Below are 26,631 nucleotides of genomic sequence, written 5' to 3'. Positions count from 1 at the left end.
TCTAAATATTGACCGATCTAATCCATATTTAAGTCAGATGTCGGGGGGCTTAAAATAACTTATTTTTGCAAATTTCAGCGAAATAGGGTAATAAATAAAGCTTTTGTGGGCTTCAGACCCTTTATCGGGAGATCGAGAACTATATCTAAATATGGACCGATCTAATCCATATTCAAATCAGATATCGGGAGGCTTAAAATAACACACTTTTTCAAATTTCATTATGGCACAGAGCTCTGCCCGAAAGATCATGCACTCGCCAGGCAGTCTCACCGACGTACCGATATCTTGTATGTCGGAGTATGGCCCCAATACAATCCCTGTCTCCATATCGGAGCTATCAACAAGGTATCATTCTCTTCGAACACAGGATTCGAATCCCGAGAACACACAGGAAAGCGAATCCCGAGAACACCTCACCCATGAGGCATTCCCCTCATCGCCCGCCTTCTGACTACATTATCTTCAAAGTCCGCGTTGATAGACCTGCCACGTAGCATACAGTTACACAGGAAGAATCTCAGTTGAACCACCGTGCGGTTCAAGGCGGTGACTGCCGACCCACCTCCCCGCTACTATATGCCCTCTCAATATTTAGGAAGGCCACCATCGCGTACTCTTTCATTAGGAGAGACGTCTCGACTTCTCGCACCACTTCGTGGAGTTCCTCTCTTCCGATCTGCCCTTGCGGTATGATTGAAGTTTCCGATGTCAGACACTCAACTTCAACTTCAACTTCAAGTCTTTTTATACCCTACACCACTACTGTGGTTCAGGGATTTTAACTAAGTGCAGTTGTTTGTAACACCCAGAAGAAAGAGAGATATACCAATTGATAAGTATACCGATCGACTCAGAATCATTTTTTGATACGATTTAGCTATGTCCGTCTGTCTGCCCATTTTAATTTGTGTACAAAGTTCAGGTCGCAGTTTTCATCCGATCATCTTCAAAGTTGGTACAGGCATGTTTTTCGGCTTAGAGACGAAGCCTATTGAAATTGGAAAAAATCGGTTCAGATTTGGATATAGCTTCCATATATATGTACGTCCGATTTTCAGTAATAATGCATTAAAAAAGTCTTTTGTTAACCGATTCTCTCGAAATTTGATGGGAAAGATTTTCCTATGACTCTCGATATTACTGGTGAATTTTATGGAAATCGGTTCAGATTTCGATATACCTCTCATATGTATATCACCCGATTTTCACTCCTAGAGCCACTGCAAGCGCATTTATTGACCAATCTTCCTTAGATTTCGTACAACGATTTCTTCGACGACTTCCACAATGTCTATAAAGTATGCTCGAAATCGTTTCAGATTTAGATATAGCTTCCATATATATGTTCGTCCGATTTGCAGTAATATTGCAATAAAATGGTCATTGGTTAAACGATTCTTTCGAAATTAGGTGGGAAGGATTTTCTAATGACTCTCGACATTACTGGTAAATTTCATGGAAATCGGTTCAGATTAATATCCGATTTTGAGAAATATTGCAAGAAAGTGCTCATTTTTAAAACGATTCTTTGCAGGAGGGATTTTTTTATGATTCTTAAAATTATTGGCGAATTTCATAGAAATCGCATTGACAAATTTTTTCAACGGCTTGTGACTCTGTAATTTCATAGCCAGATTTTCACCCCAAGAGCCACTGCAAGCGCATTGATTGACCAATCTTGGCAAAATTTTGAACAACGTTTTCCTCGACGACTACCACATTATCTGAGAAGTTTGCTAGTTTTGTCAAGAAATTTTTTTACTTTATAAGGTCAAATGCTACGATTTATAATAAGCATAAATGCTTCTTTACATTTACGATACATTTATTCTACATTTACGAGAGCATAATCAGGTCTTTATATTAAAGACATGCATTATTTTAAATAATTTTGAAAATATATTTAAAAAGGCGCAATGGGAATGTTGTGAAAACTTAACTCGGCAAAAAAAAACCGAATTTTCCCATTTACAAATTTTATTTATTGTTTATATCCAAATATTTTTTTACCCTTATATCCATGTCATACATGCATACCTACATACCCTACATGTAAGTTTGTGTAAATATTTTCAACTACAAAGTACAAGTAAACATGCGAATGTGAATATTGCCATTGGCCAGAGTCTGACACAAGCAAAAACAAGTTACCTGCATCATACCCACCATTGACCACCACCACGTCAAAGAACCATTCACCAGTCAACATCATACTCAAACGCAATGGCCATCTTCTGTGTCATCATAGTGAGAGAGAGAGAGAGAGATTTGAGTAGGTGTAAAGGAAATAACGGATGCTTAAATATAGGCATTCCCCATAGCCTTAAGGCTATACAAATACAAACATAATGCTGTTTATATATGCCACATGACACTACATTGGATGTAAACTATCCTCTATGTACTACTATACGAGTTTATGTTGATAAGACTTTTTTTTATCAGTTGTCCGAAGAGCTTCATCATTCGGCCATCAATGATAATGACATTAAGTGTAAAATTACCAGAATTACATTAATTCGATTTGCCACAGTTCAGAAAATTGAATAATGCCTGCATGGAGGGCAGCAGTAATTTTATATGGTGAAATTATTGTCATAAGATTTCCTTTGGGGAATATGTGAATTTTGAGGCTGGGGAATTGTTTTGGATAATGCACTTTAAGAAACACAGGAATATAAGTTAAATCGAAAAACAACAAACAGATCCCAAACAGGTTCAATTTGGGACACCGAGGAACACAAATTCCAAACACAGAATTTATGGAAGCTTAACCAGATATTTTAAAATATGACAACTTTTAAAGTTGAAATACAAAAAGAGAATTCAGATGTACGAGTATAGGGTGCCCCATGACAAGATTGTAATTTTCTGGTAAAGGGTGGACCACAATTTCATTGATATGGCCATGGCAGTTTATCTGACCCAACTTATAAACATATATTTGAGACTTTGGAAATATAATTTAAGAAGCCAAAGACCAAATAAATTAATCTAGTCTGGCCACCTTATATTAATGAATGTATGAAAAAAACTTCAAAATACACAATCATCTCTTCTCATACATTTTGCTCAATGTATTCAAAATGCTTTGAGACATAATGGCACACAATTTTTTTAATTCCTCTGCAATTTTTTCATTTGTGATTAAATGAAATTACCTTTTAAATTAATTTTGTTGAGTAAAACGCAAAAGATTCGTTCGTATGCAAGTAGTAAATAAAACATGAAGATTTTAGTTGTTCTTTGTCGGATAAAGAGAATGTCGGTGATTTTATATTCGCTTTCAATATTCAATTTCACAACATTGCTATAAAATATTGACAACGGTTAAAACAAAAGTTATGCATACACCAAACTACACCAGAGTTATTAGAAAAAGGGGTCCCTACATTTGGATATAGTTAAGTGAATAAAAAAAAGACTTCTACTATTTAAAGTTTTTTAACTTTAAACTTTTAAAAGATAAAAAAAATTTAGGCAAAAAATAATAAGTGCAAAAGTAATAAAATAAGATAAAATAAAACAAATAAATTAAAAAAAAAAATAAAAATAAAATAAAATGGGCGGAATCGGTTATGAAAGAGAGGTCCTTAACCATTGTGCTTAAACTCGAAATTAAAATAAACAAAAAATAAATGAAAAATAAAATAAAATAAAATAAAATAAAATAAAATAAAATAAAATAAAATAAAATAAAATGATATAAAATGATATAAAAATAAACCAAAAAATAAAAAAAAATAAAAACAAGAAAAAAGACGTAAAGTTCGCCCGGGCCCAACTTCGGATACCCACCACCTCGGGAAAATATGTAAATCCCCCTTCGTCACAATCTTGTGATAAATACATAATTTATGCCCCCATAGCAGCTTTATCGAAATATGATCCGATTTGGACCAAATTCGACACGACTATTGAGTGGTACAAGTCACTGTCTCAATTTTCGGCACAATCGGAGAATAAATGCGCTTTTTATGGGCTCAAAATCTTAAATCGAGCAATGGGTCTATATGGCAGCTATATCCAAATCCGGAACGATCTGGGCCAAATTGTACAAAGTTGTCGAAGAGCATAACGCAACTCACTGTCCCAAAGATCGGCGAAATCGGACAATAAATGCGCCTTTTATGAGCCCAAAACCTTAAATCGAGCGATGGGTCTATACGGCAGCTATATCCAAATCCGAAACGATCTGGGCCAAATTGCACAAAGTTGTCGAAGAGCATAACGCAACTCACTGTCCCAAAGATCGGCGAAATCGGACAATAAATGCGCCTTTTATGAGTCCAAAACCTTAAATCGAGCGATCGGTCAATATGGCAGCTATATCCAAATCTGGTCCGATCGAAGCCAAATTGAAGTAGAATATTCAAGGGCCTAACACAACCCACTGTCCCAAATTTGGGCGAAATCGGACAATAAATGCGTCTTTTATGGGCCTAGGACCTTAAATCGTGAGATCGGTCTACATGCCAGCTATATCCAAATCTGAAGTGATCTGGGCCAAATTGAAGGAGGATGTCGACTGGCTAAACACAACTAACTGTCCCAATTTTCATCAAAATCGGATAATAAATGTGGCTCTTATGGGCCTAAGACCTTAAATCGAGAGAACGGTCTATATGGGAGTTAAATCCAAATCTGAACCGATCTGGGCCAAATTACATTAAGTTATCGAAGAGCATAACGCAACTCACTGTCTCAAATTTCGGCGACATCGAACGATAAATGTGTCTTTTATGGGCCTAAGAACTTAAAAGAAGAGATCAGTTTATATGACAGCTATATCCTAATCTGAACCGATCTGGGCCAAATTCCACAAAATTATCGAAGAGCATAACGCAACTTACTGTCCTAAATTTTGGCAAAATCGTACAAAAAGTGAGCCTTTTATGGGCCCAATACCTTATATCGTAAGATCGGTCTATATGTCAGCTATATCCAAATCTGAACCCATCTGGGCCAAATTGAAGAAGGATGTCGACTGGCTAACTCAACTTACTGTACCAAACTTCAGCAAAATCGGATAATAAATGTGGCTTTTATGGGCTTAAGACCCTACATCGGCGGATCGGTCTATATGGCAGCTATATCCAAATCTGAACCGATCTGGGCCAAATTAAAGAAGAATCTTGAAGGGCCTAACAAAACTGACTGTACCAAACTTCAGCAAAATCGGATAATAAATGTGGCTTTTATGGGCCTAAGACCCTAAATCGACGGATCGGTCTATATGACAGCTATATCCAGATATAGTCCGATATAGCCCATCTTCGAACTTAACCTGCTTATGGGCAAAAAAAGAATCTGTGCAAAGTTTCAGCTCAGTATCTCTATTTATGATATCTCTATTTATGATCTATTTATGATATAAGTTAGGCCGTGCCGAATTTTGTATACCCACCTACATGGTGGTACCCACACCATCCTCTTTTAAATCAACTCTACTACGTTATCTATAGTAATATGCAAATGGGAGAACTCTTAAACAGGTCACAGTTTCAGCGAAATTGGGCAACAAATCCGATTTTTATTGGATTAATACTCTTAATTGGAAGATTGATCTATAGGGCTGCTATATCTAGATAGTCTGATGTGGACCATATGCTGGTCAGATGACGGGAGGGGTAATACAGGTCTTAAGCTTAAGACCCTTAATTGGCAGATATCTTTATATGGCAGCTATATCTGAGTAAAGATCGATCTGTATTATATTTGAGTCGAATATCTGTAGACTTTAAACAACTCACTATTTAAAATTTTAGCGAAATCGGTTAATAATTACGAATTTTATGGACTTAAGACCCTAAATCAGCAGATCGGTCAATAAGACAGCTATATCTATATATGGTATGATCTGAACCATATTTGAGTCTGACATCGGGAGCCTTAAAACATCGCGCTGTTTCAAATTTTATTGGAATCGGATAATAAATGCGCCTGTTACGGGCTTAAGACACTAAACCGGCATATCGGTCTATAAGACAGCTATATGTAGATATGGTCCTTTATGGGCAATATTTGGTTTGAATATCGGGGCCCTAAAACCTTTTTTTTAGGTCGGCAAATCGGTCTGTATAGCAGCTATATCCAAATATAATCCGATTTGACCCATTCAAGAACTTTACCTGCGAATTGAAGAAATACGAGTCTGTGCAACATTTCAACTCAATATCTCAATTTTTAAAGACTGTAGGGTGATGACAACTGACGGACATACGGACGGACAGACACACAAATGCAAATTTACCCATGAACATTCCATTGAGGAACACGGGCAAACTTCTCACATATCAATAAGTGCTGTCCGATTTAAGTTTAAACTCAATGATAAGGGGCCTCCTTTCTATAGCCGAGTCCAAACGGCGTGCCGCAGTGCGACACCTCTTTGTGAAGAAGTTTTGACATGGCTGCCATACCAAATGGTACAGTACCTCCCAAATGTCGTCAAGATTAGGAGGGTACAACCACCGCTGAAAATTTTCTTAATGTTCTCGCCAGGATTAGAACCCAGGCGTTCAGCGTCATGCTAACCTCTGCGCTACGGCGGACATACACTCGGACATCGTTAAATCGTCTTAGACGATCAGAAATAAATATTTTGTGGGTTTGGAAATGGATATTACAATGTTTTGCAAACGGAATGACGAAATTAGTATACCCCCATCCTATGGTGGAGGCTATAATAATGTGAAATATATAAATCAAAATAGAATCGAATAAAATAGAAATACAGCTGCAAGAAAAGAAGTGCAGGAAGAGAAAACTTGCTTCTATATGGTAATGAGACAAGTGATTAGCACTCTACTACTCGAACCCATTTTATTTAATGTACGAATTGTTCCTTTCACATCAATTATACGCTCCCCTATTCAAAAGTTAATATAAATCATACGCATACTAGACCATAGCCAAATGTTTTCCTTAAAATAATATTTACGCAATTGAATAGCATTACAATGTCCGAAATTCTATCAGACTGTTAGAGCATGTTAATAAGTATGGTAATTATCAGATTCTGTTCCATATTTACCACTTACGTTGCTTGTGTGGTTTGGGTTTGAATAAACATTCAATTCATTCAATCAATTTGATTAAGTTTAAGTAAACATATCGCATAGACCTTGCGATATGATACCCTTTTCTTGCTGCCACACATATTCACTTCCACAAAAATCAAACCCAATGTGAGAGTGAGAGAGAAACAACAAAAGGAAGAAGAAACATATATTGCAGGAAGGAAACAAGACAGTATCGACACATTTCCGCCGCAGCAAAATCCTATATAGGGATTATAACCATTGAGTAGCATCATGCAAGAACTTCTTAGAAGGAAATAAAGGCAAATAAAAAAAAAAAACAAAGGAAAGACGTTTTTATGACTTAAAGCAAAGGCAGAATAAAATAAAGATATATATGTATGTATGTATCACATGTATTTATGTGTGTGAGAGTACGTTTGTGTTGGCTTAAAAACATATATACAACAAATACTATATGCAGAAAATCCAATCAGTTAGAAAAAAGGAGTCAAATGGATATCCAAATGGTAGTTTAACAATAGAAACCCCAAGGCAAAAAAGCTTGAAAGGTGCCTGAGTATACATATCACATGTATGCCGGCACATCATTCAGACTTATTTGCGTTTCATACTTGATTGTGATACAAAAAACCTCTGGTATGATTTTTCATGTGTTGTTGCTAACACTTCCGATGAAGTGGAACTTGGCAAACATATTTAAAGTGACAGGGAATTAAATGTGGTTTTCGAAAGCTGATTAAATTTTAACATTTGCTGAAGTTGAAAAGGGAAAAAACAGTGAAAAGCTTTGTTTATAGTTTCAATTACTGAAAAAAAATTTTAAAGGCAATTTAAGTCAAGAGAAAGCTTTTTGCTTATTAATATTAACAAAAGCAATACTTGCAAAATTTAAACCAAATCGAATAATAAAAGCGCCCTCTAAAGACTCAAGAAGTCAAATGGGGCGATCAGTTTGCTTTGCCGGTAGTGAAGCTTTATCAGGTTAGAAACCGATTTGGATCATACTTGGCAGAGTTATTGGAACACAACAATTTTTAATCAAATTGGTTAAAAATTGGTCCCTATATGGTCGAAAAATTGCTCTCATATGGTCGAAATATTTTTAACCTTTGGGTGTGTTTTGGGGAAGGGGTGATACCCTAAATACATGGTCCTACATTTGGATATCAAATTCGTTTTCTACTCCCAAGTTTCTTTATTTGAGCCCCATATTGCGATGATCAGTAAAAAAATTGCTGTTTGTGGGGTATTTGGGAAAGGGGCAGACCCCAGAAAATTGATCCCGAAAGTGGGTATCAATTCTTGCTCTGCCCCCCAAAACCTTTCATTTAAGCTCCATATTGACATGGTCGGTAAATATGCCCGATTTAGGTGTTTTTTGGGAAGTGGGGTGATTCCCCAAACACTAAGCACCGAAAATATATCAGCAACGTGCTCTATTCTCATATATCTGTATATCATTTATTTGAACCCCATATTGCCATTGGCCTTAAAATTGGATATAAAATTCGTTTTCTAATCTCAAATACCATTCATTTAAATCCCCTATTGCAAAAGCCAGCAAATATTGGGTTGCCCAAAAAGTAATTGCGGATTTTTCATATAGTCGGCGTTGACAAATTTTTTCACTCTGTAATTGCGTTCTTTCTTCTGTCAGTTATCAGCTGTTACTTTTAGCTTGCTTTAGAAAAAAAGTGTAAAAAAAGTATATTTGATTAAAGTTCATGCATTTACTTTCTTCTAAAAAATCCGCAATTACTTTTTGGGCAACCCAATATGTCCGAGCTCCACAGTATTGGAGACCAAAATTGTCTTGGTAAGCAAATACGTCTTATTTGTTGGTTGTTATGGTGGTGGGACGTCTCCTAGTCAGTTGGTCCCGAATTTTGATATCAGATTCATCGTCTACTCCCAAATACCTTTCATTTGAGCCCCATTTTTCCATAGTCGGCAAACATGACCGGTTTGGGAGATGTTTTGGGTCATGGGGCGGCCACTCAGTGACTTGGCTTTGAAAGTACATATCAGATTCGTGTTCTATTCTAAAAATCATATTTGGGTGCTGTTATGGGGGTGAGGTGGTCCCATAGACACTTTTCCCGAATATTGATATCAGATTCGTGCTTTATTTTCAAAGACTTTTCATTTGAGCCCTTATTGCTATGATCGTAAATTTGTCCGATTTTGGGGGTTGGGGTGGCCTCCCAAACACTTGGTCCAACAATTGGATATCAAGTTCGTTTTCTTATCGTAAATACCTTTCATTTGAGTCCCGTATTGCCATGGTCAGTAAATAAGTCCTGTTTAGGGGGTGTTTTGGGGAAAGGATGGACCCCCAGAAACGTGGTCCCACATTTGGATATCTGATTCGTATTTTACTCGGAAACATCTTCCATTTAAGCCACATATTGCCATGTCGGTATATATGTCCGATTTATGGGTGTTTTGGGGCTTGGAGTGATCCCCCTAGCACTTGGTCCGACAATTGGATATCAGATTCGTTTTCTTATTCAAAATAGCTTTTATTTGAGTCCCATATTGTCGTGATTGGTCTAAATATATGTTTGGTAGGTTTTAGGGTGTGGCAGCCCCCCTAGGTACACTTTCCGAAATTTGGATACCAAATTTTTGTGTGTAGGTTACTATAAGAGAGCGCACAAAATTTCCCTTAAATCGCACCACCCATCACCGAAATCTGGCGTTTCTGAAAATTAGGTTAAGGGGGAGGGTCCGCTCCCCTTTAGATATCAAAAAATTTAGTACCCTATTTTCACCACGGGGATCATTATGCACCATCAGTAAAAATTTTAAGAAAATGGGTTCAGCCATTTCTGAGTCTATAAGGAACACACAAACAAACCTACAAACAAACACAAGTGTATTTTTATATTGGATTGCCCAAAAAGTAATTGCGGATTTTTCATATATTCGGCGTTGACAAATTTTTTCACAGCTTGTGACTCTGTAATTGCTTTCTTTCTTCTTTCAGTTATCAGCTGTTATTTTTAACTTGCTTTAGAAAAAAAGTGTAAAAAAAGTATATTTCATTAAAGTTCATTCTAAGTTTTATTAAAAATGCATTTACTTTCTTTTAAAAAATCCGCAATTACTTTTTAGGCAACCCAATATATAAGAAGATAAGATTCATCCAGTTATATACCGTTGTTGGCCATAGTCAGCAAAATTATTAGAAGTCACAACAGAATTCATTGTCCAATATTTTTCCCAAATTGGTTAACAATTGCGCTCTCCAGGGGTTTAAAAAGTTAAATTGGAAATCTATGGGAGGTTTATCTAAACTTTGTCCATTGTCTAAAATTTTGGCCATTTACAGCTTCAATCGATCCATATCAATAAGAAGTATTTTTTTAAATATTTGAGTAACCAAAAAATAGCTTGCTTTCAACAGACATATGGATAAATAGACGGAGATGGTTAGATCGACTTAAAATATCATGGTGATCAAGAACAGATTGTGCGGACAAATATTTCGAGTTGTTACAAACGGTATGACGAGATTAGTATTCCCCAACTTATAGCAGAGAGCAACAAAAAAATTAAATTCTAATACGAACATTCTTTCCATTAAGGAACAGGGTCAAACTTCTCATATATCACTGAGTAATGTCCGATTCAAGTCTAAGCTCATTAAGTAAGGGCCTCATTTTTATAGCCATGTCCGAACGGTGTGCTGCAATGAGACATCACAGAGTAATGTCCGATTCAAGTCTAAGCTCAATTAGTAAGGGCCTCATTTTTATAGCCGTGTCCGAACGGCGTGCCGCAATGCGACATCTTTTTGGGGAGAATTTTTATATGGCATGATACCTCATAAATGACCCCATCATTAGGAAGCCGTAACTATAGCTGAAAATTTTATCTGATGTTCTCGCCAGGATTCGAACCCAGCCGTTTAGCTTCATAGGCGCACAAGCTAACCTCTGCACCTCCAAGTAAAAAGTAATGAACGTGGTCGCTCTTGCAATGCTTCTGGCTGATCTTCACTCCAATAGAGACAATTCTGCTTATTTACGTACTCATTGAGCAAAAAATGAGCTTCATCCATAATGTGGAAGAAACGCGCGATTAACTTTCTTAACAGAGCATGCATTTTTATAATAAAATTCAATTGTTTGTAAGCGTGGTTCGTCTATAAGACGATTCATGGTTAAATTATAGACCAAACTGAAAATGTTTGACAGTAAAACAAAACGCGAAACGTGCGTGAGTGGTTTAAAGCAGTGTTGGCAAAAAGATAATAGCTAAAAAGTCACCTCTAACATACCTTTCTCAATGAAAACCCCAAATTATTGTTTAGTTAGTTAAGACAAACGCAAATTAATAGCCTGTTTGATAATCCAAAAAAAAAAAACGTGGTAATGCTTAGTATTCACCTGCTGAAACACATGTTGGTTTGACAACTTACAGCTGTTCTACTGGACCATATCATTCAATGTACAATCGATTTTTAAGATCAGTGCAATGTATTTGGTCGTTTGAGGTAAAATTTTGCCTATCTTAAACAAGTGGAAAATTGAGTTTTGCGGCGATAAATCGGTCATTTCGCCTATAGCGCGGCGTGCCGCAATGTGACACCTTTTTGGGGAGAAGTTTTTAAATCGCAAAATACCTCACCCTAATACAGACGACATTTCGTCAGTATTAGGCTGGGATAACCACCTCTGAAACTTATTTCTGACGTTCTAGCCAGGACTCGAACCCAGGCGTTCAGCGTCATAGGCGGACCTGCTGACCCCTATGCTACGGTGACCTCATGTTCTCTTCCCACTTTAAGGCTCGATAACTTTATATATTTTCAATAAACCCTGTAATGCATTTGAAATTACGAATCGCCATTGCCATACGTATTTATAACAGTGGTTGCCGTGTCATATGAGTAACATTGAAATTATGATTATTCATACGCAACACTGTCCTATTATAATTAATATCAGTTATACGCATACTTGTACCAGGCTCCACATTTTGTGCAATGAAAATATTTTCTCATTTAAATTTTATAGTTTTCCCAACATCTACACATAATTTTTGAAAATATTTTCACTCTTTATTATAACCACCTTATTGTTAGATAACTCGAACTGTGACAAATGAACCATGTAATGCAACTGATTGCAATCAATTTGAACACTTAAACTTTAACGACAAATACATCCTTAACAAAATTGTACTACAATATGTTTTTACTTCCCATGTTAGTAGTACTCGAGTTGAGTTGACAATGTTGACGTCGCATTCTTATACGACTCTGTCATGGAAGGGTAAACCTTAAACAATGTCTTCTGTTGAATGTAACTTTAGTTGTAATTTATAATGTCAAATGCACCATACCTAGTAAAGATTCCACTTGGCGTTCTACTCACAGTATTGCAGACAACATTGTTGCAATTTGTCTATTTACTTTATTTGCAATTTAAGTGAAATATTAAAAGCATGGAGAAAAATTATACAATCTTATAGGAAAAAGTTAAGGGAAAAGGTTGATGATTAAACTGTTATATACATAATAAATTTGAATGGGCAAAATGTTACATATCAAAAATTTTGCTAAATATTTGTCATCTTTTCTGTTTAAACCCTACACCACCACTGTGGTACAGGGTATTATAACTAAGTGCATTTGTTTGTAACACCCAGAAGGAAGAGAGATAGACCCATTGAAAAGTATACCGATCGAATCAGAATCACTTTCTGATTGGATTTTGCTATATCCGTCTGTCTGTCTCCATGTTAATTTGTGTACAAAGTACAGATAGCAATTTTCATCCGATCGTCTTAAAATTTGGTACAGGCATAATTTTTGTCCTAGAAACGAAGCATATTGAAATTGCAAACAAGAAAGAGCGTGCTAAGTTCAGCCGGCCGAATCTTATATACCCTCCACCATGGATCGCATTTGTCGAGTTATATGCGCAGTATCTCTTTTTAGTCAAACAAAGAATATTGAGTAAGAACTGTTTTACTATATTGGAGCTATATCAAGTTATAGTCCGATTCGGACCATAAATGAATTGAATGATGAACATTGAAGAAGTCATTGTGTTATATTTCAGTTCATTCGGTTAATAATCGCGCCTTGTAGGGGCTCAAGAAGCAAAATCGGTAGATCGGTTTATATGGGAGCTGTATCAAGCTATTGATCGATTCAGACCATATTGAACAGGCATATTGAAGATCATAAGAAAAGCCATTGTACAAAATGTCTGCCATATCGGATGAGAATTGCGCCCTCTAGAGGCTCAAGATGTCAAGATTCCAGATCGGTTTATATGGCAGGTTATGTACTGATTTGCGCCATACCTAGCACAATTATTGGAAGTCATAACAAAACACCTCTTGCGAAATTTCATGCAAATCGGATGAGAATAGCGCGCTCTATTGGCTCAAGACGTCAAGATTCAAGATCGGTTTATATGACAGCCATACCAGATTATGACCCGATTTGAACCCTACTTAACACAGTTATTGGAGGTGATACCAAAACACTACGTGCAGAATTTCAGTAAAATCAGACGAGAATAGCGCCCTCTAGAGGCTCAAGAAGTCAAGATCCCAGATCGATTTAAATGGCAGCTATACCGATTTGAATCATACTTAGTACAGTTGTTGGAAGTGTTACCAAAATACCACGTGCAAAATTTCTTTCAAATCGGATGAGAATTGCGCCCTCTAGAGACTCAAGAAGTCAAGTCCGAAGATCAGTTTATATGACAGCCATACCAGATTATGAACCGATTTGAGTCATACTTAACACAGTTGTTGGAAGTAAAACCGAAACACCACGTGCAAAATTTCAGACAAGTCGGACGAGAATTGCGCCCTCTAGAGGCTCAAGAAGTCAAGATCCAAGAGCGGTTTATATGACAGCCATACCAGAACCGATTTGAATCATACTTAACACAGTTGTTGGAGGTGATACCAAAACACTACGTGCGGAATTTCAGTAAAATCGGACGAGAATTGCGCCCTCTAGAGGCTGAAGAAGTCAAGACCTAAGATCAGTTTATATGACAGCTATATCAGGTTATGCACCGATTTCAACCGTACTCAGCACAGTTGTTGGAAGTCATAATAAACTACTTCATGCAAAATTTCAGCCAAATCGGACGAGAATTACGCCCTCTATAGGCTCAAGAAGTCAAGACCCAAGATCGGTTTATATGGCAGCTATATCCAAACATGGACCGATTTGGCCCATTTACGGTCCCAACTGACCTACACTTATTAAAAGTATTTGTGCAAAATTTCAAGCGATAAATTTCAATTTCGACAGACAGACGGACGGACATGGCTAGATCGACTTAAAATGACATGACGATCCAGAATATATATACCTCATGGGGTCTCGAGGTGTTACAAACAGAATGACGAAATTAGTAAACCCCCATCCAATGGTGGGGGGTATGAAAATCGGTTCAGACTTGAATATAGCTCCCATGTATATGTTCATCCGATTTGCAGCAATAATGCAATAAAATTTTAATTTGGTAACCGATTCTCTCGAAATTTGCCAGGAAGGATATCCTTATGCCTCTTAATTTAACTGGTGATTTTAAAAGAAATCGGTTCAGATTTAAATATAGCTGTCATATATGTATATTGACCGATTTTCACTCCTAGAGCCACTGCAAGCGCATTTATTGACCAATCTTCTCAAAAATTTGCACAACGCTTTCTTCGAAGACTACCACAATGTCTCAGAAGTTTGCTAGAAATCGGTTCAGATCTATATATAGCTCCCATACATATATTTGTCAGATTTTGGGTAATTTCCAATAATGTTGTCATTTGTCAACCGTAATTATTAACGAGCAATAACGAGAGCCGTTGCCGTTGTGTAGCATTCGAAGCCACCCATACAACTTTCAACAGATGCACCGAATCATGTGAACCACGGGGGTAGTGTTAGGTTAGGTAAGAGTGACAGTCCTTTACAGACTCACTTAGACAATTTTAAGTCCATTGGGATACCATAGTAGCGATAGACCAAGGCTTCTGGCGGGAATCGAACCCACGACCCCTGCACTGGTAATCCAAACACTCTACCAACTCGGCTACCGGGGCGCCCATAGGAGTAGTGTAGTTGTCACAAAAAAAAAAGTCTGTAATTACACAAAAACACATGCATTGGGAAAAAGTACAGCTATTAGACAGGATTGTCGAGCGTGGTTAATGTGGTATTTGTATCATTGAGACATTTTCGCAATTAATACGATTCAAATACAACATACCAATGCGCGGCCCTTGAAGTCATCACACTTAATATGGTTGAATAGTCTTCTAACCAAAAGCGATACGCGTCCCATAGCGGTTGGTGTGTGTTGCAATCTCTGGCTTTCCTTTTGCATTTGCAAAGAAAAATCTACGATCATTGAGCCCGTCTCGAAAGAGAAACAAACAAAAATTGTTATTATTACAGTTTTAACATTTTCGCTGTGCTCGAAATTTGATGCGGATTCTTTAATAACCCATCTGAAAACATGCGCCGGGGTCCATCAAAATTGGTTCAGAATAAGAAGTAGTTTCACTTTGTACTTGTAGGTGTAGGGTATTATGCAGTAGGCACCTCTCCACTTTTGCCTTTCCTTACTGGTTTTTAATGAAAATGTATCTTAGGTAAATTTATAAAACGACTTTCTGGATAGATTCTTGTCAGTCAGATGCTCTTGATGTTCTGGGCTTGAAGATACAATGTGATGTCCGTTGGTCAAAACACGTATTCGAAGTGCCGAAAGAAGCATTTAAGCATGCAAGAAATATTTCACCTTTTCTTCTTATCTTCTCAATATCTATACTACCTTCATCAGGCCGAGGATGGAATATAACTCTCATATATGGGCAGGAGCTCCAAAATCATCCTTAGAGCTACTTGACCGGGTTCAACGGAGAGCGATGGTGTTGATTGGGGACAGACAGTAGGGTATCCAACTGTATTGCTTCTCTTGAACATCGTCAGAATGTGGGTAGCGTTGTATTCATGGCGTGTGTTCCAGGGATATTCGTCTTTTTTTATCCCTGATGTTAGGATATTCACCAGGAATATAAGACTTGCCAGGAACTCACACCCGTTTGTAATTGATTGGCCAGTCGACCAAACCATGCATTACCGAGAAAATTCATTTTTCGCCCGAACCATTCGTATGTGGAATCGACTTTCGGCTAATGTCTTTCCCACCGACATTGACGTTCAGAAATTTAAGACGAATATCAATAAACACTACTCCCTCTTTCCGCCCTCCAACCCTTAACTTTTCTAATTGCCAAAGCAATGCACTGCATATATAGGGGACATGCCCTGCGTGTTGGTTACGTGAAAAAAATAATTTAAAATAGCAAAAGTAATTTTTTTTTTTGTAAATATTTTTGATATAATCACACAAAATCAATGAAATGTCTTCTTAAGACATACAATAAAATCTACTAAAAAAATTTATTAAAAATCAAAAACTTGTATTGGGTTGCCCAAAAAGTAATTGCTGATTTTTCATATAGTAGGCGTTGAGAAATTTTTTCACAGCTTGTGACTGTAATTGCATTCTTTCTTCTGTCAGTTATCAGCTGTTACTTTTAGCTTGCTTTAGAAAAAAAGTGTAAAAAAAGTATATTTGATTAAAGTTCATTTTAAGTTTTATTAAAAATGCATTTACTTTCTTTTAAAAAATCCGCAATTACTTTTTGGGCAACCCAATAGTACAGGCAATTTTTCTATAATTTTTTTTTTACCATTCTTTTTTTTTTTTGATTTTTTTGTATGATACATTTTTCTTGACATGCTTTCTTCCATAAATCACAAAAATTGCGATTTCAATCATTTTCTCAGACATATTTTTACTCTGGCTGTAATTACTTGTCGAACATCGGCAGCAGTTTAATTAAAAATTGGTATTTCGGTGTTTTTGCTTTTTTCTCAATATCTATTCATCTTATGTGGTGTCAGATGAGACTGAGTAAAGATTCGATAGCACAATCATGGTGGATACTCACATTTTTTTTTTATCAAATGGGGAGGGTGTGAAAAATTACCAAAATTTCACTTGAGTGGGGGTTTCTTATTGTTTCATTATTTTTGAGATGGCAGGCAATCAATGATTAACATCAATTCGACAGCAATTAGCCATGTGCCACATGTGAAGAGAACAAGAAGTCGGCAAGATAGCGCCAGAGAAGAGTGAGAAAATTGGGTTTAAACTATTTTGCCAATTTTATTTCAAGGTTATTAAAATTCCTTATATAACCTTTGCAGTTTAATGATCTCTCTTCCAAAAACATGCACAAATTTTCAGTTTTTATTTAACACACCCCCTTTTTTAGAAAAATTCCCACTTTTCTTTGTAAGATTTATGTTTGGCTATTATACGGCCTGCTTCCTTGGAAACAAATTGGTTAGCAGCACTTTAGCCACCACCAAATAAAGGCTGACAATATCTGTGGCCTTGCCAAATAAACAAAACAAATATAAAATATTTCTGTTTTATTTGTGCGTCATTAAAGGTTTTGTTTTTATCACCTGCTTATCTGGCCGTGCCATTGGGTTGAGAAATGGGGGTGTTACTGGTTTCTTACAATAACAAATGATATTTGTGGGGTTTTTTCCGGTTATTATCAACATTTTTTTGTAGTCCATTGACCCAAAAAAAGTTAAGGGCAGCCAAAATATTTGATACATTCCAGATAGATTTTTGCATTGGAAGAATGCTAAAATTATGTTTATAGGTCATTGGTCTTGGTATAATAGTTTTGAGAAAAATTCTTTGGCAAGGTTATTGTGAAATAAATAATGTATCGACATTTATATAAATATAAATTCACAAAGATTCATATTAAAAAAAATACATACGCGTGTGAGCTTTGCAAAGAAACGTTTTCATGCATATGATAAATATGGACTTTATCAAAAATATTTCAAATACGAGTTATATCATCTTAAGGACCCATTTAGACCATACATATTGGAAGTTATAGAAAAAAATACATGCATTGGAGCTATATCAAGTTATAGTCCGATTCGGACCATAAATGAATGCTGAACATTGTAGAAGTCATTGTGTAATATTTCAATTCATTCGGATAAGAATTGCGCCTTGTAGGGGCTCAAGAAGCAAAATCGAGAGATCGGTTTATATGGGAGTTGCATCAAGCTATTGATCGATTCAGACTATATTAGACATGTATGTTGAAGGTCATGAGAGTAGGCGTTGTACAAAATTTCTTTCAAATCGGATGAGAATTGCACCCTCTAGAGGCTCAAGAAGTCAAGATCCCAGATCGGTTTATATGGCAGCTATATCAGGTAATGTACCGATTTGCTCCATACTTAGCACAGTTATTGGATGTCATAACAAAACACCTCATGCGAAATTTCAGCCAAATCGGATGAGAAATGCGTGCTCTATTGGCTCAAGAAGTCAAGATCCAAGATCGGTTTATATGACAGCCATACCAGATTATGAACTGATTTGAATCATACTTAACACAGTTGTTGGAGGTGATACCAAAACACTACGTGCAAAATTTCAGTCAAATCGGACGAGAATTGCGCCCTCTAGAGGCTCAAGAAGTCAAGATCCCAGATCGGTTTATATGGCAACTATATCAAACCATGGACCGATTTGAATTATATTTAACGCAGTTGTTGGTAGTGATACCAAAACACAACGTGCAAAATTTCAATCAAATCGGATAAGAATTGTGCCCTCTAGACGCTCAAGAAGTCAAGACCCAAGAAAGGGTTAAAAAATATTCCTTTTATGAGTCTAAAACTTTAAATCGAAAGATCAGTATATATGTCAGCTCTATTTTATATATTGAATAGAATTATCGAGAAGCCTAACTCAACTCGCTATATCAAATTTTTATGAAATCGGACAATAAAGCGCTTATTATGCAGCCAAGGATTTAAATCGAGAGATCGGTCAATGTGGCAGCTATACCCAAATGTGGACCGATCTGAGCCAAATTGAACTAGGATATCGAGGGGCCTTACATAACTAACTGTCCTAAATTTCAGCGAAATCGGAGAATAAATGCACCTTTAACGGGCCCAATACCTAAAAATCAAGAGGTCGGTCTAAATGGAACCGATATTTGAACCGATTATTCAACGATGTTGAAAGTCCTAACACAACTCGTTGTCCCAAATTTCAACGAAATCGAATAATAAATGTAGCTTTAATGGGCCTAAGACGTCAATTCGGCAGATCGGTCACCCACTTTGGCTAAGTCCTGGCTGCCATATAAACCGATCTCCCAATTTGATTTTCTTTAGACTCTAGAGGGCGCAGTTACTATACGATTTGGCTAATGAACGTGGTATATTTGTATGGCTTATAACTTCCATATCGGTCTTCAATTTAACATAGCTCCCATATATATGAAAAAATCATCCAAAGCACTTGTCAGATGACATCCATGGTAGTGTGTATATAATATTCGTCATTGCCGAACATAACGCTTTTACATGTTAAACTTTTTAATAAAAATTTTCTTTGGCAAAAGATTTTTTTACTTGATATTAGGCAATTTTGTTTTTAATGCTAGTACCTTTGCTTTCCGTCTTTTTATTAACGACAAAAATTTTTAACAAATGGTCAACATGTCAAAATAAAAGGGACTTCCTTTTTATTGCCGAGTTCGAACGACGTGCCACAGGGCGACACCTCTTGGGGAGAAGTTTTTCCATGAATAGTTTCCAGCCTTAGAAGGGGATAACTACCGCTGAAAACTTTTCTTATGTTTTCGCAAGGTTTCTGACATGCTTACATCTGAATCATGATGACCTCCACTGTCTATAATTATACGAGGGTTGCTATATAAGTTTCTGGCCAACGCAACCCTAAAGTTTTGCCAAGTACAATCTGAAGTTTCCAGTGTTACAAATGACAACATTATTGCAAATCACCCAAAATCTGACAAACATATATACGGAAGCTATATCTAACTCTGAACCGATTTCGAGCAAACTTCTCAGATATTGTAGTAGTTGTCGAGAAAAGAGTTATGCAAAATTTTTGCAAGATTGGTCAGTAAATGCGCTTGCAGTGGCTCTTTTGAGTTAAAATCGGGGGATATGCATGTATGACAGCTATATCTAAATCTGAACCGATTTCGATGAAAATCACCAGTAATGTTAAGAGTCATAAGGATATCCTTCCTGCCAAATTTCGAGAGAATCGGTTAACAAACGAGCACTTTATTGTAATATTTCAAAATCGGTCGAACATATACATGAGAGCTATATCTAAATCTGAACCGATTTCGACCAAACTTCATAGATATTTAAAAGTCGAGGAGAAAAGCGTTGTGCTCAATTTTGGCAAGATTGGTCAATAAATGCGTTTGCAGTGGCTCTTGGAGTGAAAATCGGAAAATCCTTCGTGCCGAATTTCGAAAGTATCGTTTAATAAATGGGCATATTGTTGCAATATTTGTCAACATTGGACGAATATATATATGGGAGCTATATCTAAATCTGAGCCGGTTTCGAGCAAACTTCTCAGATATTGTGGTAGTCATCGAGGAAAGTGTTGTGCAAAATTTTGGCAAGATTGGTAAATAAATGCGCTTGCTGTGACTCTAGAAGTTAAAATCGAGCGACAGATATATATTGGGTTGCCCAAAAAGTAATTGCGGATTTTTCATATAGTCGGCGTTGACAAATTTTTTCACAGCTTGTGACTCTGTAATTGCATTCTTTCGTCTGTCAGTTATCAGCTGTTACTTTTAGCTTGCTTTAGAAAAAAAGTGTAAAAAAAGTATATTTGATTAAAGTTCATTCTAAGTTTCATTAAAAAAGGATTTACTTTCTTTTAAAAAAACCGCAATTACTTTTTGGGCAACCCAATATATATATATATAAATGACAGCTATGTCTAAATCTGAACCGTTTTCCCTGAAATTCACCTGTAATGTCGAGTGTCATGAAAAAATCCTTCCTGCCAAATTTTGACAGAATCGTTTGACAAATGACCATTTTATTGCATTATTATTGCAAATCGGAAGAACATATGTATGGGAGCTATATCCAAATCTGAACCTATTTTTTCCAATTTCAATAGGCTTTGTCTCTAGGTGAAAACTGTGACCTGTAATTTGACAGACGGACAGACAGACAGACAGACAGACAGACAGACAGACAGACAGACAGACAGACAGACAGACAGACAGACAGATAGACAGATAGACAGATAGACAGACAGACAGACAGACAGATAGACGGACAGACAGACAGAGGGTCATAGCTTAATCCAATCAGAAAGCGATTCTGATTCGATCGGCAAACTTATCAATGGGTTTATATCTCTTCCTTCTGGGTGTTACAAAAACAATGACTAAGTTAAAATACCCTGTTCCACAGTAGTGGTGTATGGTATAAAAATTTGCTATCCGAGCCCCCACCTCAAAACCTCGCCAAATAGATATATGGACCTATCATAACAATATGGGATTTAAATGAAAGGTATTTGAAAGCAGAAAACGAATATGATATCCAAATGTGAGGAAAAGTCTTTGGGCCGCTCAACCCCAAAACATTCACCAAATCGGGCATATTTACTTACCATGGCAATATTGGTCTCAAGTGAAAGGTTTTTGCGAATAAAGCATAGAGTTGATATCTATCTTCAGGACCAAGTGTCTGGTTGCACTACCCACCATCAAGACAACCCCAAATTGGACATACTTACCGACCATGGCAAATGGAAAGTATTTGGGAGTAGAGCACAAATTTGAAATCTACATTTGGGATAAAGCAACTGAGTGACTGTCCCATCCCCAAAACACCCCCCAAACATGATCTATTTACCGACCATGGGATCAAATAATTTATTTTATAAATTATTTATAATTTATTAGAGAGTGAAAGACGGCGCAGCGCAACGGTCCGCTTCAGTTAGAAAGGGGCTAAAATCACAATTTATATTGACTTTTGAACCGTTTCGTCGAACTCTCTAATCTCTAAAGGGGTCAATTGTTTATTCTAACACATCATGAGTAATCAATCTCAAGTAAAAGTACGTATTTATGTACATGGGGGATGTCTGTCTAACAGATGTCTTACTAGCATTGGCACTCGTCTGGCCCATAGCCAAATGTGTTGCGGTTCCACCGTTTCGTTTTTTTTTCTCCCAAAGATATTATTGTGATCTTGATGCGAGTTAAGCCAACAAATTAAATAAACAATAACACAAAACCAAAATAAATAGAAAAAAAAAACAAAATGATTTAATCAAAAACTCTTGGCCCCACACAATTATGTATTGCTAAACGAGAGTTGAGAAAAAATTTTACCCATTCAAAAGGCATGCAGAAAATGCCATAAAATTGTAGAAAAGTAAGAAAACAAACAACTGCTTGGGAAATTTTCAAAGAGAAACCAAAAGGCACTCATCTCACCTCATACTAGTGGGTCAAATACACCACAACAAATTTCACACTCTAAATTGTTACCCTTTCAAATTTTTTTTGCAGTAAATCGCCGAAAATCTTAGAGAACTGAAACTAAACGAAACTTCCTACAACGAGAGTGAAATAAATTATAGAAAAAAATTTTTTTCCAAAAATTAGAAAAACATTTTTTAAACGCGCAAATTTAAAGCGAACGAATAGTGAGAAAAAAAAAGAAACGCTTAGAAGAATTTCAAAACGTTTGGCGTTTTGAGAATTTTTGATCAAACAACTTCCACCAAACAATGTAACAACGGCTATGATTGCAACGCTTTTCATAATATTTGCATTTATACGGGCGTTTCCCTGGAGAAGAAGGCGTGGCGGTGATTATCCAGCCATTGAAGCAGGAGCAGCAGCAGGTGCTGCCAACGCCGACAAAAGAAGACACCAGCGTGCTTATAAGGCAAACTCGAACCCACCGTCCCCGAATGGCAGACATCAGAAGCAATACCAAACGGATTTAGTGCCAAATAACCCCCAACAACAGCAACAACACCAACAACAACAGGAGTATGAACAATCAAGCCAGAGGGCCACCACAAGCACCACCTCATCCATATTAAGCCAAAATACAGGTGTTGAAGCGCCTTCACGAAAATATTCTACGACACGCAGAAAATCCTCCAAATACCATGAAGTGACATTTAGCGGCAGTGTTGGAGGTGGTGATTCCGATTCAGAACACACACCCACCAGCTCACGAGTGGCTCGCCTAGTAAGACAACCGCGTTCATTGAGCCCATCCAGAGCCCATTCGCCCGATAGTAATAGCTCGTTGACCTATTATCGTTCGGCCACACTGTCCTCGCGTTCCCATCCAAGCCGAGCTTCGTCGGATTACGAGACGGCTGCTAGTGATTTTTATACAGCCGCTCGTTCAAAGTCTTCGGCTGAAAGTGATATAAACGGTTCCTCTGTGCAAAATCGTGAACGTGAACGCGGTAGTGACCGTGAACGTGATCGGGATAGTGATCGTGGCTTGTCGTCGCTTTCAAACATTCATCGCAGTTCTAGCAACGGCTATCTAAGACACTCCGACACTTTGGTACCCTCGGATGAGGACGAACGTTTGACCACGACCAGGGAATCGAGTGATCCTCATTTTGGGGACAACGAAGTTGAGGCTGACGATTCTTACGATCGTGATACCGAAGAATTCTATAGCAACATACAAGACGCAGCTGGAACTTCGTCTAGTCGTAGCAAACGTTCGTCACTCTTTTCGCGTTCCGATTCATCGGCTACCACAACATCGTCAAGTGGCTGTACCTTTACCGGAGCTAAACGACGTTCCACGGCTTCGATTATATCGACGTCTATGTGTTCGGACATTATACCCATCGATCGTAGGCGTAGTTCAACCGCAACCGAATATAGTGTGCGTTCGGTATCGAATCAACAGCGTAGATCGAGTGGCCGCATCAGACGTCATATATCCAGAATGACAATTGCCGGGGCCAGACGACGCACCACCGGCAGGTATTGAACATTAATTGAACATGCATTTATACATTAACAATATAAACAAAGTATATATTTTTTTAAAATTTTTTATGAACATTTTGCAGAGACTGTTTAGCGACAATTCGTACTGTAAAATTGATCAGTCCTTAGTCTATGTACATAGCCATAGTATGATGTATTATCGGTAGTATGGTTTACTACAGGTAATATGGTGAATTATCGGTAATACGGTGATTTGTCGGTAATATGGTGAATTATCGGTACTGTGGTGAATTATCGGTACTGTGGTGAATTATCGGTAATATGGTGAACTATCGATAAAATGGTTAAATATCAGTAATTTGGTATGGTATGGTAAATCCAAATGCAACAAATAAATATTTCGGCGGGCTATGATGTCTAGGCATAAGCATGGGCTTTAAAAACCACTCCGGCCAGTGCGATGGAGATCATTGTGAACATCAGACCAAGTATAGTATAAGACTTTGGACTTACAACGATGGGACGAAATGAGAATGGAATGGAATGCTAATATATATATCGGACAGGATACCTGAGACGAAGATTGAGGTCGAGCGTAAGACTCGAATACTGCAAATGCAAGTTTGTCGTAGAACATTCCATAAAGGAATGTCCGAGATGTCAAGATTAAGCTGAATGATAAGGGGCCTCCTTTTCATAGCCGATTCCCAGCGGTGTGCAGCAGTGCGATACCTCTTTGTGGAGAAGTTTTTACATGGCTGCCATACCAAATGGTATAGTACCTCACAAATGGCGCCAGCATTAGGAGGGGATAACCACCGCTGAAAAATTTGCTGATGTTCTCGCCAGGATTTGAACGCACGTGTTCAGCGTCATAGACGGACATGCTTACCTCTGCACTACAGTGGCTACCGTACTAAGGGTGCTGTATGGGGCAGGATGGCCTACAGCACAAACACCACATAATGACTGTAGCCACAAAGATAACTCATATCTGAAGAAAAGTATGGACAGCGATGTCGACGCTGTAGATTTAAAACGGATCTCATCATTCGTTAGCCTGATAATGACACAGTCTTGCTGCGGGGAGATCAGCATAACGACTTCTGTAATTCTAAACACTCAAAGGTTAACTAAGTAAGGGGTATAAATCCGCAGACCGTAACAGAGACAGAGAATAGCGTTTATGGTAAAAAACTAAAGGGCGGATAGCCTGGTAATAAATGCCAGAGGGTTACTTACGATAAACTTTAAGAAGCCGAAGCTCTTTATAGCAACGCGATCAGAGTTAAAAACATTGGTGTGAGTTGAGCGCGTGACAAAACATAACGGAACAAAAAAGGTGTCGGAAAGGATACTATGGGGATCCTGCAACACTGCGAGCCGAATGCTTAGGAAGAATAGGAAGGAGATCAAAACGACTTTCGGCATAAACAAGACAGGGACAACGGCGAGATTTTGGAGGGCGTATATATGTTAATCCCGGGCAGATGACGGCGATGTCACCGCAGCGTAGAGGAGGTCACCATTGCGCAGAAGTTATCATATCCGCCTATGACTCTGAACGCCTGTGTTCGAATGCTGGCAAGAACATCAGAAAAATAATTTTCAGTTGTGGTTGTCCTCTCCTAATGCCGGCAACATTTGTGAGGTAATCTGTTATTTTAAAACCTCTCTCCAAAGAGGTGTCACTTCGCGGTACGCCGTTCGAACTCGGCTATAAAAAGGAGGTCTCCTATCATTGAGTTTAAACTTGAATCGGACAGCATTCATTGCTGCCTGGCACGGGATCAATATGAACATCGCACAGTCTGGAACTTTGAGCTCTGTGTGGTGTTTTTCGTTATGACGAGAAGTTTAGCCGGGAGCTACCGGACGCGTCTACGGGTAGAGAATAGTGGAATGCTACTTACGGAGTAGCTACAACTAGAGTCGCGGACAATCAGCGGTATGACACGGGCTCTTACTTAAATACTGAGTGCCTATGATGCCCGATACGGCTAGGAGAGATATTGGGGCCTTTAAATAACCAATGGCAATGATGTTCCCGTGGCGATCGGTCGTATATTTATTAAAATGTAAGCTGCACATGGAAAGATGAGATTTTTGTATGGCCGTCTAAAGTTCACAACGAGAAAAGGAATTCCATTAGTGCGCTAGGATTGGCTCACTGCTTCTTAGCTGGCAGATGGAGATACTATGCGGCTGAAGGCGCTTCTTTTCGAACGTCTTGATGATAAGATGAAAACCAGTCGAACGAACAGAGACAATGTTCGGGTGACTTACGAATTTACTCATGACGCGATATTCGTACGGTACCGCCCTGACTTTGGCTTCGGCTTTAGTCTCATTTTCATGCTGGCGGGACATGGTTTCTTCAATAAGGACTAGAGGTATACTAAAAATAAACTTTAAAGGCCGTAAACTCTTCGAGACAAAGCCGAAGAAGATCAATACTAACTTCGGTATCTACACTTACAGAATAAGAGAAAAACTTCTTGGAATTTGTAGGTTATAATTTTGATCCACCCAACCTATACAGGATAGGCACGTACGTTGTACGTTTTTTATACCCACTATTATAGGACGGGGGATGAACTAATCTGGTCATTCTATTTGTAACACCTCGAAATATTAACCTGCGACCCCTTAAAGTACATATGCTCTTGAT

At 37.7% G+C, this 26,631-nt stretch overlaps 1 protein-coding gene across 8 annotated transcripts in view; it reads left to right on the top strand.

Annotated features, from left to right (window-relative positions):
- Positions 1–26,631, top strand: part of LOC106088524 (cAMP-specific 3',5'-cyclic phosphodiesterase) — a 692,903-nt gene that overhangs the window by 533,682 nt on the left and 132,590 nt on the right. For 3 of the 8 annotated variants that reach the window (XM_059368226.1, XM_013254130.2, XM_013254123.2), the window contains one exon: positions 22,536–23,993. The exons of the other annotated variants lie outside the window; for them this stretch is intronic. In XM_059368226.1, coding sequence (XP_059224209.1) covers positions 22,771–23,993 — 1,223 coding nt within the window. In that variant the 5' untranslated portion in view covers positions 22,536–22,770. The remainder of the gene's footprint in view (positions 1–22,535; positions 23,994–26,631) is intronic. 8 annotated transcript variants of the gene reach the window in all.

Source organism: Stomoxys calcitrans, chromosome 4, assembly GCF_963082655.1.
Source record: "Stomoxys calcitrans chromosome 4, idStoCalc2.1, whole genome shotgun sequence".
Taxonomy (NCBI): Eukaryota; Metazoa; Arthropoda; class Insecta; order Diptera; family Muscidae; genus Stomoxys; species Stomoxys calcitrans.
Note: the sequence above shows the minus strand (reverse complement) of the source record. Positions and strands in the feature narration are given on the sequence as shown.